This window comes from Macaca thibetana, chromosome 16 (assembly GCF_024542745.1).
Source record: "Macaca thibetana thibetana isolate TM-01 chromosome 16, ASM2454274v1, whole genome shotgun sequence".
Taxonomy (NCBI): Eukaryota; Metazoa; Chordata; class Mammalia; order Primates; family Cercopithecidae; genus Macaca; species Macaca thibetana.
In genome coordinates this window covers 19,676,703-19,689,383 of record NC_065593.1, presented here as the reverse complement: position 1 = coordinate 19,689,383, position 12,681 = coordinate 19,676,703, and the positions used below count along the sequence as shown (strand labels likewise).

At 57.2% G+C, this 12,681-nt stretch overlaps 2 protein-coding genes across 5 annotated transcripts in view; one reads left to right on the top strand and one right to left on the bottom strand.

Moving 5' to 3' along the window:
- The window catches only part of SLC43A2 (solute carrier family 43 member 2), a 55,793-nt gene extending 45,494 nt beyond the window's left edge, over positions 1–10,299 (bottom strand). The window contains exons 1-2 of one of the 4 annotated variants that reach the window (XM_050763552.1): positions 10,214–10,299; positions 9,138–9,344 (exon numbers count right to left, since the gene is read on the bottom strand). In XM_050763552.1, coding sequence (XP_050619509.1) covers positions 9,138–9,297 — 160 coding nt within the window. In that variant the 5' untranslated portion in view covers positions 9,298–9,344; positions 10,214–10,299. Of the gene's footprint in view, positions 1–920; positions 1,681–3,250; positions 7,354–9,137; positions 9,345–9,537; positions 9,778–10,213 lie in introns of those variants that run through there. The other 3 variants (XM_050763553.1, XM_050763555.1, XM_050763554.1) reach the window with 3 other exon arrangements.
- Positions 1–12,681, top strand: part of SERPINF1 (serpin family F member 1) — a 173,001-nt gene that overhangs the window by 16,445 nt on the left and 143,875 nt on the right. The gene's annotated exons all lie outside the window — the stretch shown is intronic.

The window sequence follows — 12,681 nt, the reverse complement described above, 5'->3', positions numbered from 1 at the left end:
CTGCCACACCCAGCCCTTAATGGCCCCCTCCAAAGTCCACCCAGCACCAAAACAACACAAAAAGGCAGAGAAAAGTGCTGTGGCAGCTGAACACGGGAGGGTGGAGGACGGGCTGGGAACGTGGCTGAGGAGCTCTCCCGGCCGGGACTGCTAGTTAAGAGATGCTGACTAATCCTGCAGAAAACAGGAGCAGACTTTGATTAGACGCGAGGTCACACTGGGAGAGTCAAGGAAACGCTTTTCTTCCGATAACTGCCTGCCTTCCAGTTGCAGCCCTCTGGCGCCAGGGCTGTAGAGCTGAGGTTTGCAAAGGCTTGCTCAGGCCTCTCGGGGCTCCTCCAAGGTCACTGGAAAGGATGCACACGGGTGGAATCATGCCTCATGCCGATGTGTGACCAGGGAGGCTCGCCGGGGCCGTGTGGATGAAGAGCGTGGAACTGGAATCTGTCTTCGAGCTTCCTGTTTTGGTTCCTCCACTTTCTTTTTTTTTTTTTTTTTTTTTTTTTTTTTTTGAGACGGAGTCTCGCTGTGTCTCCCAGGCTGGAGTGCAGTGGCGTGATCTCGGCTCACTGCAAGCTCCGCCTCCCGGGTTCACGCCATTCTCCCGCCTCAGCCTCCCAAGTAGCTGAGACTACAGGCGCCCGCCACCACGCCCGGCTAGTTTTTTTTTGTATTTTTTTTAGTAGAGACGGGGTTTCACCATGTTAGCCAGGATAGTCTCGATCTCCTGACCTCGTGATCCACCCGCCTCGGCCTCCCAAAGTGCTGGGATTACAGGCTTGAGCCACCGCGCCCGGCCGGTTCCTCCACTTTCTACCTGCATCACCTTGCTCTAGCTCAGTTTCCTTGTCTATAAAATGGACACCCTAGAGTTTGGGGGAAGATCAATGAGAAAATCCGGAAAACTTTCTGGAGCTCACCCAGGCATAGAAAGCACTCAATAGCGCATCGCTGCCAGTTGCTGCTGTTCTCGTGGCTATGATGATCATGGCTGCTACTGGAGGCTCCGGATGGGAATCAGGGCACGACCAGCTGGCACACAGCCGGACGCAGTGGCTGCACACGGGGAGCACAGTCCCGTCAGCGTGTGCGGAAGCGCAAAGACACGTCTAATCCCCCACTGGGCTGTGAGCCCTGAGAGGCAGGGTCTGCATTGTGGTCACTTCTGTGTCCCCAGCATCTCACCCAGGTCTTGGCCTACAATAGCTGTTTACGGAATGAATAGAAGCAAGAGGGCCAGGTGTGGGGGCTCACGCCTGTAATCCCAACACTTTGGGAGGCAGAGGCGGGTGGATCACCTGAGGTCAGGAGTTCAACACCAGCCTGGCCAACATGGTGAAGCCCCGTCTCTACTAAAAATACAAAAATTAGCCGGGCGTGGTGGTGGGTGCCTGTCATCCCAGCTACTCAGGAGGCTGAGGCAAGCGAATCATTGAACCTGGGGGACAGTGGTTGCAGTGAGCCAAGATCACACCATTGCACCCCAGCCTGGGCAAAAGAGTGAGACTCCGTCTCAAAACAACAACAACAACAACAAACAAACAAAAAAACAGAATCAGGCCAGGCTCAGTGGCTCAGTCTGTAACCCCAGCCCTTTGGGAGGCCAAGACGTGTGGCTCACCTGAGGTCAGGAGTTTGAGACCAGCCTGGCCAACACGGTGAAACCCCGTCTCTACTAAAAATACAAAAATTAGCCGGGCGTGGTGGCGGGCGCCTGTAATCTCAGGTACTCGGGAGGCTGAGGCAGGAGAATCGCTTGAACCCGGGAGGCGGAGGTTGCGGTGAGCCGAGATCGTGCCACTGCACTCCAGCCTGGGCCACAGAGTGAGACTCTGTCTCCAAACAAACAAACAACAACCAAAAAGTCTTAAATTGATTAGAGATCTGGTCACCCCTTTAACTACATAGGGGAGAGGCAAGGTCAGGGGAGAGGCAAGGGTATCTGTCCTTCCCATCTTTTACCCTGCAGCCACGACACACAGGGGCAAGGACCTTGCACTCTAGACCACCAGCCTTCTCCCCTTAAACAAATCCCTGCCGCTGGGGCCACCAGGCCCTCTGCCCGGCCGCTTGCCTCCAGGCAGCCCTGTCCAGCAACAGATGCACCTGGGGCGGGGGAAGTGAGCGGCTTCCCCTTCTGCTTGGGGAGAGTCTCCCTGCTGCTGGAGGGAAAGAAGCCCTTGGTGAGCCCAGAAGCTCTGTTGACAGTAAACAGCAGCACCACCTTCACGTCACCGCTCCAGCAGATGCCTAAACACAGACACACCCAGGCTGTTCCCCTCCCTCTGCTCCCACCTGGGCCACTGTGGCCCAGGAGAGAGACAAACAGATTAAGCGCCCAGGAAGTGCCACGGCCTGGGGCGGTCCTCTGCTCCCAGCCTAGAGCTTGACCCCGGGCCAGCCTGCTCTGCTCCTCACCTGCACCTGTTTATGAAATGGACGCCTCCTCAGGGGCGGCCAGAAGTGGCCCAGCCCAGGCCGGACAGAGAAGGTGAACAGAGAAGACAGGCAAGAGTTGGTGTGGCCAGTGAGTGCCCAGAACAGGAACAGGGCTGCTTAGGAGGAGACCCAGGGCCAGGGCGGAGGAACCCTGTTCAGCCTCGCTCACAGGAGACGCACAAGATCTTCACAGAGGAATCAGGGAGAAAAGAGGGTGCTGTGGCTCTCTCGGGCTCCCCCAAGTCAAATAGGAGTCTCCCCACACCCCGGGAGACAAAGGGAGGGGGCCTCCAAGATGATGCTTGAGGGGACCAAGGAGTACCTGGCTTGAGGTTCCCTCTAAATTCCTGAGCTTCCCCCTTCCCTGACTGGCTGCTTTCTGAGCCCCCCGCTCCAGGGTGCGGGCCCCTGGACAGCCCACCGATGGCCCCTGCCCAGGATCTCCCGGCTCTTAAATCCTTAGTCTATCCGGCAACAGGAAGCAGCATCTCAGTCCTCAGTCCGGCAGGGGAGATATAGGTGAGAGGTCAGTTCAGACACAGAGCAAACAACAGACAGGAGGGCACGGACAGGCAGAGGCCGTCCTGGGCTGACCAGAGCCTGGCCCCCGAGCAGTGGGCCCAGCAGCGGCTGCCATGTGCACAGTGCCAGTGTGTGCCAGCTGCCACGCTCAGTGGGTGTGCCCACGCCCACCCCATATTCCCCATGAGGATACTGTGAGAGTGTCCCTGAGGGCTGCTCAGAGCGGGGAAGTCACTTGCCGAAAGTCTCATGACTCCAGGCTGTCAGACCCCGAAGCTCCCGCTCTTACCCTTCGAGCTATGCCGAGGCTGGTCTGCCTGGGTTAGAGGCTCATATCCCAGGGAGGAAATGCTGAGAGAACAGAGCCAGGAAAAGGCTGCCCCTGGTGTCGGCAACACTAGGAGGCCCTGAGTACCGCTTGGTGAGAACGGAACTAAGACTGTCCCACGAGGTCCCTGAGAGCCAGCCTAAGCTGGATGGACCTTCACGGACACCAGAAGCCAGGGGTGGCCAGCGGATGTCTGTGAGGGAAATGAGGTCACGAACCAAGGAGGGAGGCTGGGGCGGTGGGAAGAGCCAAGGCCGCCAGCTCTTCTCTGAGACGCATCCTGAGGCTGCTGGCTCCAGCCTTTAAACCTTCTTACCCATTGCTATGGAATTTTTAAAATTCCAAATAAACTGGGGGAAAAGTTTAAAAGTCACATTTACAGCAATAAACGTGAAAGGCTGGATTTAAGAAAGCTATCCAGTGGGTGTGGTGGCTCACGCCTGTAATCCCAGCACTTTGGGAGGCCGAGGCGGGCGGATCACCCGAGGTCAGGAGTTCGAGACCAGCCTGGCCAACATGGTGAAACCCTGTCTCTACTAAAAATACAAAAATTAGCCGGGTGTGGTGGTGGGTGCCTGTAATCCCAGCTATTTGGGAGGCTGAGGCAGGAGAATCACTTGAACCTGGGAGATGGAGGTTTCAGTGAGCTGAGATCGCGCCATTGCACTCCAGCCTGGGCGACAGAGTGAGACTCCATCTCAAAAAAAAAAAAAATAAAATGAAATACAAATACAAAAAACTAGCCGGGCATGGTGGCAGGCACCTGTAATCCCAGCTACTTGGGAGGCTGAGGCAGGAGAATTGCTTTAATTCTGCCGAGAGGCAGAGGTTGCAGTGAGCTGAGACTGCGCCACTGCACTCCAGCCTGGCGACAAGAGTGAAACTCCATCTCCCACTCCCCGTCTCCCAAGAAAAAAGAGGTCCTCGAGGCGGCAGAGAAGTCTCCTGTCCACATCTGCAGCTTCACTCAGCCCATGGGGACCAAGCCTGACCCTGCTTCCCCAATGTGGGCGGCAGCCCCTCTGCCCTCGCAGCAACCTGTATGCCAGGGTGAGCTCGCAGCGACCTCGGTGCCAGGGTGAGAGGCTCTCTCCCACCACCACAGGCGGAGCAACTGCAGCAGTCAGGAGCATACAACTGGGGTCAGCCTTCATGCCCATGGTCAAACCGTGAGTGACTTCCTCGGGCAGAGGCCGTGACGACTTCTGGTTTCTATGCCATCCAAACATACCCAGCATGGGGCAAGCCCTCAACAATTCACACGAGGCTCTAACAGGGGAACTGGATCGTCGCCCTCCTCTACCTCCCTGACTTCCTCCTGCCTTGGGAATAAAATTCACTTTCCCCAAATGGACTCCCAGGCCCTGCAGGCCCGGCCCCTTCCCACTTCTCTCCTCTCCTCCAGGGTGTACCCTCCTCTCCTGACTCACCCCTCTTCAACCTCCAGGCTTCAGCCTGAACCCCAGAGAGGCCCTCCCACCCAGCAGGAGCCAGATCTCCGCAGCTATTCTGGCTCTTTCTTGGGGGCCCGGCTACCACCTGGAATTACACAGGTTACACAGGTGTGCGTGTGATGACTTGTTTGCTCTGGGTCCCCAGCACCGCACCTTCGTCAATGTTTACTGAATGTTTAGGTTACAAGAAAGAGGGGATTAACTATGCACATGTAGGCCTGGAGCAGTGGCTCACGCCTATAATCCCAGCAATGTGGGAGCCCGAGGCGGGTGGATCGACTGAGCCCAGGAGTTTAAGACTAGCCTGGGCAACATGGTGAAACCCCCATCTCTACAAAACATTTAAAAATTAACTGGGTGTGGTGGCTCACACCTGTAGTCCCAGCACTTTGGGAGGCTGAGGTCGGCAGGTCACTTGAGCCCAGGAGTTTTGAGACCAGCCTGAGCAACATGGTGAAACACTTATCTCTACAAAAAATTTGACCAGGCACAGTGGCTCACACCTGTAATCCCAGCGCTCTGGGAGGCCAAGGCGGGTGGATCACCTGAGGTCAGGAGTTCGAGAACAGCCTGACCAATATAGTAAAACCATATCTCTACGAAAAAATACAAAAATTAGCCAGGTGTGGTGGCAGTCACCTGTAGTCCCAGCTACTTGGGAGGCTGAGACAGGAGAATCGCTTGAAACTGTGAGGCAGAGGTTGGAGTGAGCCAAGATCGCGCCACTGCACTCCAGCCTGGCAACAGAGTGAGACTCTGTCTCAAAAAAATAATAATAAATAAATAAAAAACTAACCAGGGCTGGGCGTGGTGGTTCACACCTGTCATCCCAGCACTTTGGGAGGCCGAGGTGAGTGGATCACCTGAGGTCAGGAGTCCGAGACCAGCCTGGTCAACATGGTGAAACCCCATCTCCACTAAAAATACAAAAATTAGCTGGGCATGGTGGTGGGCACCTGTAGTCCCAGAAACAAAAACAAAAATCTAACTGGGTATGATGGCTCACGCATGTAGGCCCAGCACTTTGGAAGGCTGAGGCAGGAGGATCGCTTGAGCCCAGGAGTTTGAGATCAGCCTAGGCAACATGGCGAGACCCTGTCTCTACAAAAAAATACAAAAATTAGCTGAGTAGGGTGGCGCACATTTGTAGTCCCAGCTACTCAGGAGGCTGAGGTGGGAGGATTGCTTGAGCCCAGGAGTTAAGGCTGCAGTGAGCTGTGATCGCACCACTACATTCCGGCTTGGGCAACAGAGCAAGACCCTGTCTCAAATAAAAAAAACCATCCACAGGTAGCCGCAGCCCCCCAAGCTGACCCTGACCCTGTTGAAGTGGGGGCTACTGGATAACAGAGAAAATGAAGAAAGAGCCCAGGCGTGGGCGGTCACACTGCCATCCCAGAGGCCAAGAGGACACAGCTCTGGGAAGCCCCATGCTTCTTGGACTGAACACCCAATTGGTCTCCTGCCCTCACCAGGGGGACGAGGGAGGCATCCGGCAGCCAACACCTGGAGGATATTGTGCAAAACCCATCACCAACTTCCTGCACCCAGGTCCCCAAACCCAGCCTGCCACCTCTCCCAGCAGGCAAGGAAGAACGAACTGAGGGGCAGCCGAGAAATGAGCCGTTTCCTTCCCCCTGCCACCTCCCCAGGCTGGAACCCAACACCACGTCTGTGGCCAGATTCTGGCTGGAGTCCTGAGAAAGAGTTCTAAGAATCTTTCAACAGGTTCAGGCAAATTTTCTTTAGAGAACAAACCACAGCATCGTCCTAGAGCGACACGAAGCTGAGAAATTTGCATCTCATCAGCCGGACACGGCTCAGCCTTTCACAAGTCTAATTCAATACATTCAAAAAATGGCCTCACTGCTTCTCTGCAATTCAGCCATGCACCAAGTTTGAAAATATCAGACCGAAGCCGAAACCTTCACCCTAACTTCACCAGGCACTCCCAGACAAGCAACGTGTGGAGATTTCTGGCCTGAAAGAAAACTGGTTATGTGGACTCCAAGAATCAAGGAGCAGTGCGGCCAGAGAGATAAGCTGTGTGCAATCAGCAGGCTTCCCGCCCGGGACGCGGGCTCAGCAGGTTTGCCAGATAATCAGAAAAACCAAAATTAGAAGCAGGAGCAAAAGCACGGATAAGAAGTTGATGTTCAACCCACAATCCTGACCCTTCACCTTCACTTTGGTTTAGAGGAGCAACTTGTCAAGTCTGCCCAGGGCTTAAAACACCAACTCAGCACCACACTGGCACAATCTCTGGGACTCCTCCCACTTAGACAGAGGAAGAAGCCAAGGTTGAGGCAGGAATGAAGGGACCAGACCCAACTCTGCCAAAACCATACTATCAATTAAATCCGTGGATAGTCTATGAAAAAAAAAAAAAAAAAACCACCTAGAATCTGACCTTCCCGACACCATGGTGGGTGGGAAAAAAAAAAACCAAACACCTGCCACAACAGTTCTCTGGTCTGGGTGAGACACTAAAAGCTTTCTCTGAGGCCAGGTGCTGTGGCCCACACCTGTAATCCCAGCACTTTGGGAGGCCAAGGCAGGTGGATCACGAGGTCAGGAGATCAAGACCATCCTGGCGAACATGGTGAAACCCCAGTCTCTACTAAAAATACAAAAAAAATTATCTGGGCGAGGTGGCGGGCTCCTGTAGTCCCAGCTACTTGGGAGGCTGAGACAGGAGAATGGCGTGAACCCGGGAGGCAGAGCTTGCAGTGAGCCAAGATTGTGCCACTGCACTCCAGCCTGGGCGACAGAGCGAGACTCCACTCAAAAAAAAAAAAAAAAAAAAAAAAAGCTTTATCTGAGGATGATGACTTTTTTTCCTGCTTTTTTTTTTTTTTTTTTTTTTAAACCCTGTGTCCAGCCTGAAAGAGCCCACAAGAGAGGGAAGCAGGGAGGGTCACGATCTCTAAGGGAGGAGAGGAAAGGAGAAGCAGCAACAAACACTCCAACCTGTGCCTTTCCAGCACTGGCATTAATCTCCTAACATCTCTTGGGCAAAGCAGAAAGCTTGTTCAGGGAACAAGGTCTGACTCTTCCCAACTCCCAAGATTTCTTGCTGATGTGGGGAAAGGCCTGCCAAGAACCCTTAGGCTGTTAGGAAATATTTTTGAGTGGCTAAAGGCTAAAGGTTAGTTATTAATGATATACTTTCCGTCCTCTCCCCGCGGCCTCTGCATTCTCCTGCTTTCTCCTGCCCTGAATCTCTCCAGCTAAGCCTCCCTCCCTAGAGACTGGGACACACAGGAATCTCCGGGGCAGATCAGAGAAGGGAAACAGGGAGGCTTCCACAAAGGATTACACCCAGCATGAGCTGGTCCAAAGCTTTCTCTTCCTGCAAAGAGCTCTAGAAAGAAAAGGCCTGCTGCTGGGGACTCAGGAAGTCAAACCTGGGCTACCTCCATCTATGGGCACTGGAGCACTGGCGAGAGAGATGATGTGAGCTCAGCTATTATCAGTTACCGTTAGGATCAAGGAGGAGACAGAGGGAAACACTGCCTGTTAAGGTTGCCTAGGAAGGAGGGTAGGAAGCTAGAGGCTGGGGGCTGCTGTGGCCCTCCTGTGGGGCTGAACCTACTGCCCTGTAATAATCAGGATCCTCCAACAAGGTATGAAGGTGTGAAGGCGTGTGTGTGTTGGATGGTGCAGACGTCATGCAGAGAAGCATCCTCAGCCTGCCTTCAGCAATTCCAGTGGCGAGGCAAAGAGGAGAGGACACACCTAGCATCACTTCCATAAACGTTCCCTTCTCCTCTTCCCCTTCATCCTCACGGGGTTGGAAAGCCACGGAGATGTCCTCAGAGCCCCTGTCGGGAAATGCCCTTTGGAGAATCACAAGGCAGCAAAAATAGACAAGAAATTGTGTCCAGCAAGCACTTAGGAGACTCCACAACGGCCTGAGGAACGTCTAGATTCTAGATGAACCCTCCCTGGGCTGGAGGCAAGGCCACTTCCTCTCCTGCTGCACCCCCGCCCCTAAATCAGGAGTTCCTCTTTCTCACAAGCAGAGAGCAACATGTTTACTACCAGCCAAGCTATGTTCCAGGAGCGGGGAGGAGAGGAGAGGAGTCCAGCAATGTTCCTAGGGGGTGGAAGGAACACCCTGGACAGCAGGTGGGGCTCTGGGTGGATGGCAGGCCCAGGCTCTGTGGCCTTGCGCAAGACAGAAGATGGCTCTGAACCTCGATGTCTTCATCCACAAAACAGGGGCAATGACAAGTACCCAGCAGGGCTGGGTGAGGATCAGATGGGCCTTTGGATACCCGAGCGGCACTGGGCAATGCAGTGCTGTGGCATGCGAGGTCTTCGCCCCCATCCCGCCCCCTCCCAAAGCCCCGGCTCCAGGAGCCCCCCGCAGCCCCAGGCGCCTGTCTCACCTGGCTTGGTACACAGGTAGGAGTAAAAGCCCTCCGACTTGAGCATGATGAGCAGCGAGCCCCAGCCCAGGAGGACTGCCGAGAAGAGGAGGTTCTCCAGCACGGCCGTGCAGGCCATCCACCAGCGGCGGCGATGGGCAGTGGCCAGGGTGGGCGCCATGGTGCGGCGCGGCGCGGCTCCGGGCTCCGACTCCGGCTCTGCACCACCTGCGCACAGACCTCGGCGTCAGCGGCCGACCCTGCCCAGCCCCTGCGGCCGCCCCCCAGCTGCCCCGGCCGCTGCCGCAGAGCTCCGGACTGTCACTCCTCCCCGGCCGCGGGGGCCGGTGCGCGCTGCAGAGGAGGCGAACCCCAGCTCTGCCCGGACCTGGGCCACCCCGACCCCGCGGCCGGCTCGTACCGCTGCCCTCCGCTACGACAGAGCCGCCCTGGCCAGGCAGGGAGACGTCTCCTGCAGCTCACTCCAAGGTAAACTGAGGCATGGAGGCAAGAAGAGGCTAACGCATGCTGAGGGCCGTGGAACTAGTCCTGGCCTGCAGCAGGACTGACATCGCCTGGGGCCAGCATGGAACGCAGCGTAAGGTGGGCAGGGGCAGATCCGGGGGCTGCCTCTCCCAGGAACCCTGACAGGTGCCCTCCCGCCCGCGCCCGAGACCCTTCCCCAGAGCTGGTTTCTTCAACCACAAGATCAGCGCCCAGAGCTACGGAACGGCCCGCCCCGGCGCGCTCATTGGCCGGACGGCGCAGGAACTGCCGCGCCATTGGCCGCCGTCTAGGTCGCTAGGCGCTGCGGCCACGCGAACCCGGCGTGGGAGACGAGAAGCCGGTTCAAACCGGCGGCGCGAGCCAGCCCGCGACCCCCATCCCGGGCGTTCCCCCGGCAACCCGCCCGTTTCCATGGCTTTGGAGCCCCGCGCCTCCATCCCCAGCCCGCATCTGTTCGTCATCTCTTTCCTGGAGGCCCCTCATCGCTCCGTCTCTCTCCTCTTATTCCCATGTTTTCTCCCTGCGCCCCTTCGGCGGGCGCTTCTGCCCCCGCGCTCTCGCCCCGGCCGCGACCCTCGGCTCCAGCTCACCCGGTTCCTCCGGCGTGTGTCGGGCCCGCCCGTCGCCTTTTCTGCCCTCTTTTATTCCAGCCCTTTTATTCCGACCCCAAGAAGAAAACACTGCTGCCCGCTGATTGGCTGAGCGGGGCTGGAAACAGGCGTCGGCCAATCAGCAGCCAGCCCCCCGCCCGCCCCGCCGCGAGCAGAAGCCGGTTCCGGCCGGACTCTGAGACAAACAAGAGAGATGGGGGGCGGGAGGGGCCGGGGCGCTGCGGGCTCTGCCGCCTTCAACTTGACCGAGTCACGGCGCGGCCGGGAATCCCCGGCGACATCGCCCCGCGACCTCTCCAACGCCCTGACCCTGTGAGGCTGGGGCTCCGGCTCCGCGTCCCGGACCCCCGCGGACTCCCCCGCGAAGCCGCCGGGCCACCAGCGCCCCCAGCTGGGCTCTCCCGCGGCCGCCCCGCCGTCCCCAGCTGCCCCCTCCGCGCGGGTCACCACGCCCAGATGCGCCGGCTCCGCACTGTGGTTCCGCTCTCGAATCCCCACCCCGCTTTCTCCCCACGAAGCGCCGCCGTCCCCGCCGCCTCGGGCTTTGGGTCCTGGTTCCTCGCTCCCCCGCCCCGGTGGTTCCCGTCCCGGCGTATTCGGGGTCTGGGATCCCGGACCCGGTCCAGCCGTGGCGCCCCCTGCTGATGCACCGACCGGGTGCCGTCTGCCCGGTCCCTGGAAGTTGGCCCTTGGAAACCTGCAAGGGGATTTGGGGCTGGTCTGTCCCGTCCTAGGATGGGGTCTCCTGAGGTTCCCCCATCAGACTGACCTTTCTCCGCCCGTGTTCACGCACTGCTCGGTCCCCCGGGGACCCTCCACCCTTGATGGTCTTCTGGGAGCTCCCTGCCCGCGGCGAGCCCCACCCCCCACCTTCACCCCGTTCCACCCACATCCACCGGCTCGTACAAGCCTGAGAGGGTTCGAGGCGGCTCCGGGTCCCCGTCTGATAAGCCCGGGCTCCGAAAGCTCAGCTGCCCGTCTTCGTCCCCCAGATCCGAGGCACTAGCCCGAGCTCGGAAGACCGTCTGCCCCAGAATCTGCTTGGTCTCCCTGGCTCGTTCCGGGGGGCTGGCTTAGCACCCCAGGGCTGCCGCAAGGTGTTCTCATCTGGAATCCCAGCGGTTTGGGAGGCTAAGGTCGGAGGGCCACTTAGGGCTAGGAGTTCGAGACCAGCCTGGGCAGCATGGTGAGACCCGTCTCTACCAAAATAAAAAAATAACCAAAAATAGCCGGGCGCGTTGTTTCACGCCTGTGATCCCAGCACTTTGGGAGGCCGAGGCGGGTGGATCACGAGGTCAGGAGTTCGAGACCAGCCTGGCCAACATGGTGAAACCGGGTCTCTACTGAAATGCAAAAACTAGCTGGGTGTGGTGGTGCACGCCTGTAATCCTGCTACTGGGGAGGCTGAGGCAGGAGAATGGCTTGAACCCAGGAGACGGAGGTTGCAGTGAGCCGATTGTGCCACTGCACTCCAACCTGGGTGACAGAGCAAGACTCCATCTCAAAAAAAATAAAAAATAAAAATAAACAAAACCCCACCACCACCACAGGGCTGTGGGAGCCCCAGACGCCTCGCTCTACTTGCCCCAGTCCGAGTGTGCCCTTACTGTCCAGAATCCGCCCAGGCCACCTGGCGAGGGCAGCCTCCCCCAGACAAGGCTTGGTGCTGTCAGCCTGCTGGGGGGTGGCTCCAGCTGGTAACCTACCCCGTTCCTCAACCTGTGAACCCTTCCCACTCACAAGGTTTCAAATGCCATCTGAAACATCTCTTCCTTCACCCTTTCCTCCTCTTTGGGCAGCCTGAGGGCACTCCGGGGCTCAAACACATCTCAAATATCCCCCAGAACTGTCCTCCCCATTTTCTCTCAGATAACCACACTACTGTCTACTGAAGTTAGATACCAAGAACCATCTCTTTTTTTCTTTTTCTTTTTTTTTTGAGACAAGATCTTAGGCACCCAGACTGCTGGAGTGTGGTGGCGTGATCATAGCTCACTGCAACCTTGACCTCCTGGGCTTAGGTGATCCTCCTGCCTCAGCCTCCCAAGTAGCTGGGACCACAGGTGCGTGCTACCACGCTTGGCTAACTTTTGTATTTTTTGTAGAGATAGGGTCTTGCCCTGTTGCCCAGGCTGGTCTCAAAGTCCTGGGCTCAAGTGATCCTCCCACCTCGGCCTCCCAAAGTGCGGGGATTACAGGCATGACTCACAGCGCCCTGCTGAGAACCATCCTTTTAACAGACATTTGTTAGGCAGTCGCCATGATTCTGCCTCTCCCTCAACCCATCCCCATCACACTGATACACCTGTATCTCCTACATATTTACCTAATCGGTCCATCTGTGCCCTTAGGCCCGGAACTGCTGTGGTTGAGCCACCTTCAAATTTCAGCTCCTCAAATCCAGCCCCCATCTCATCCCAGGGCACTAAGGGAAATGTAAATGTGAC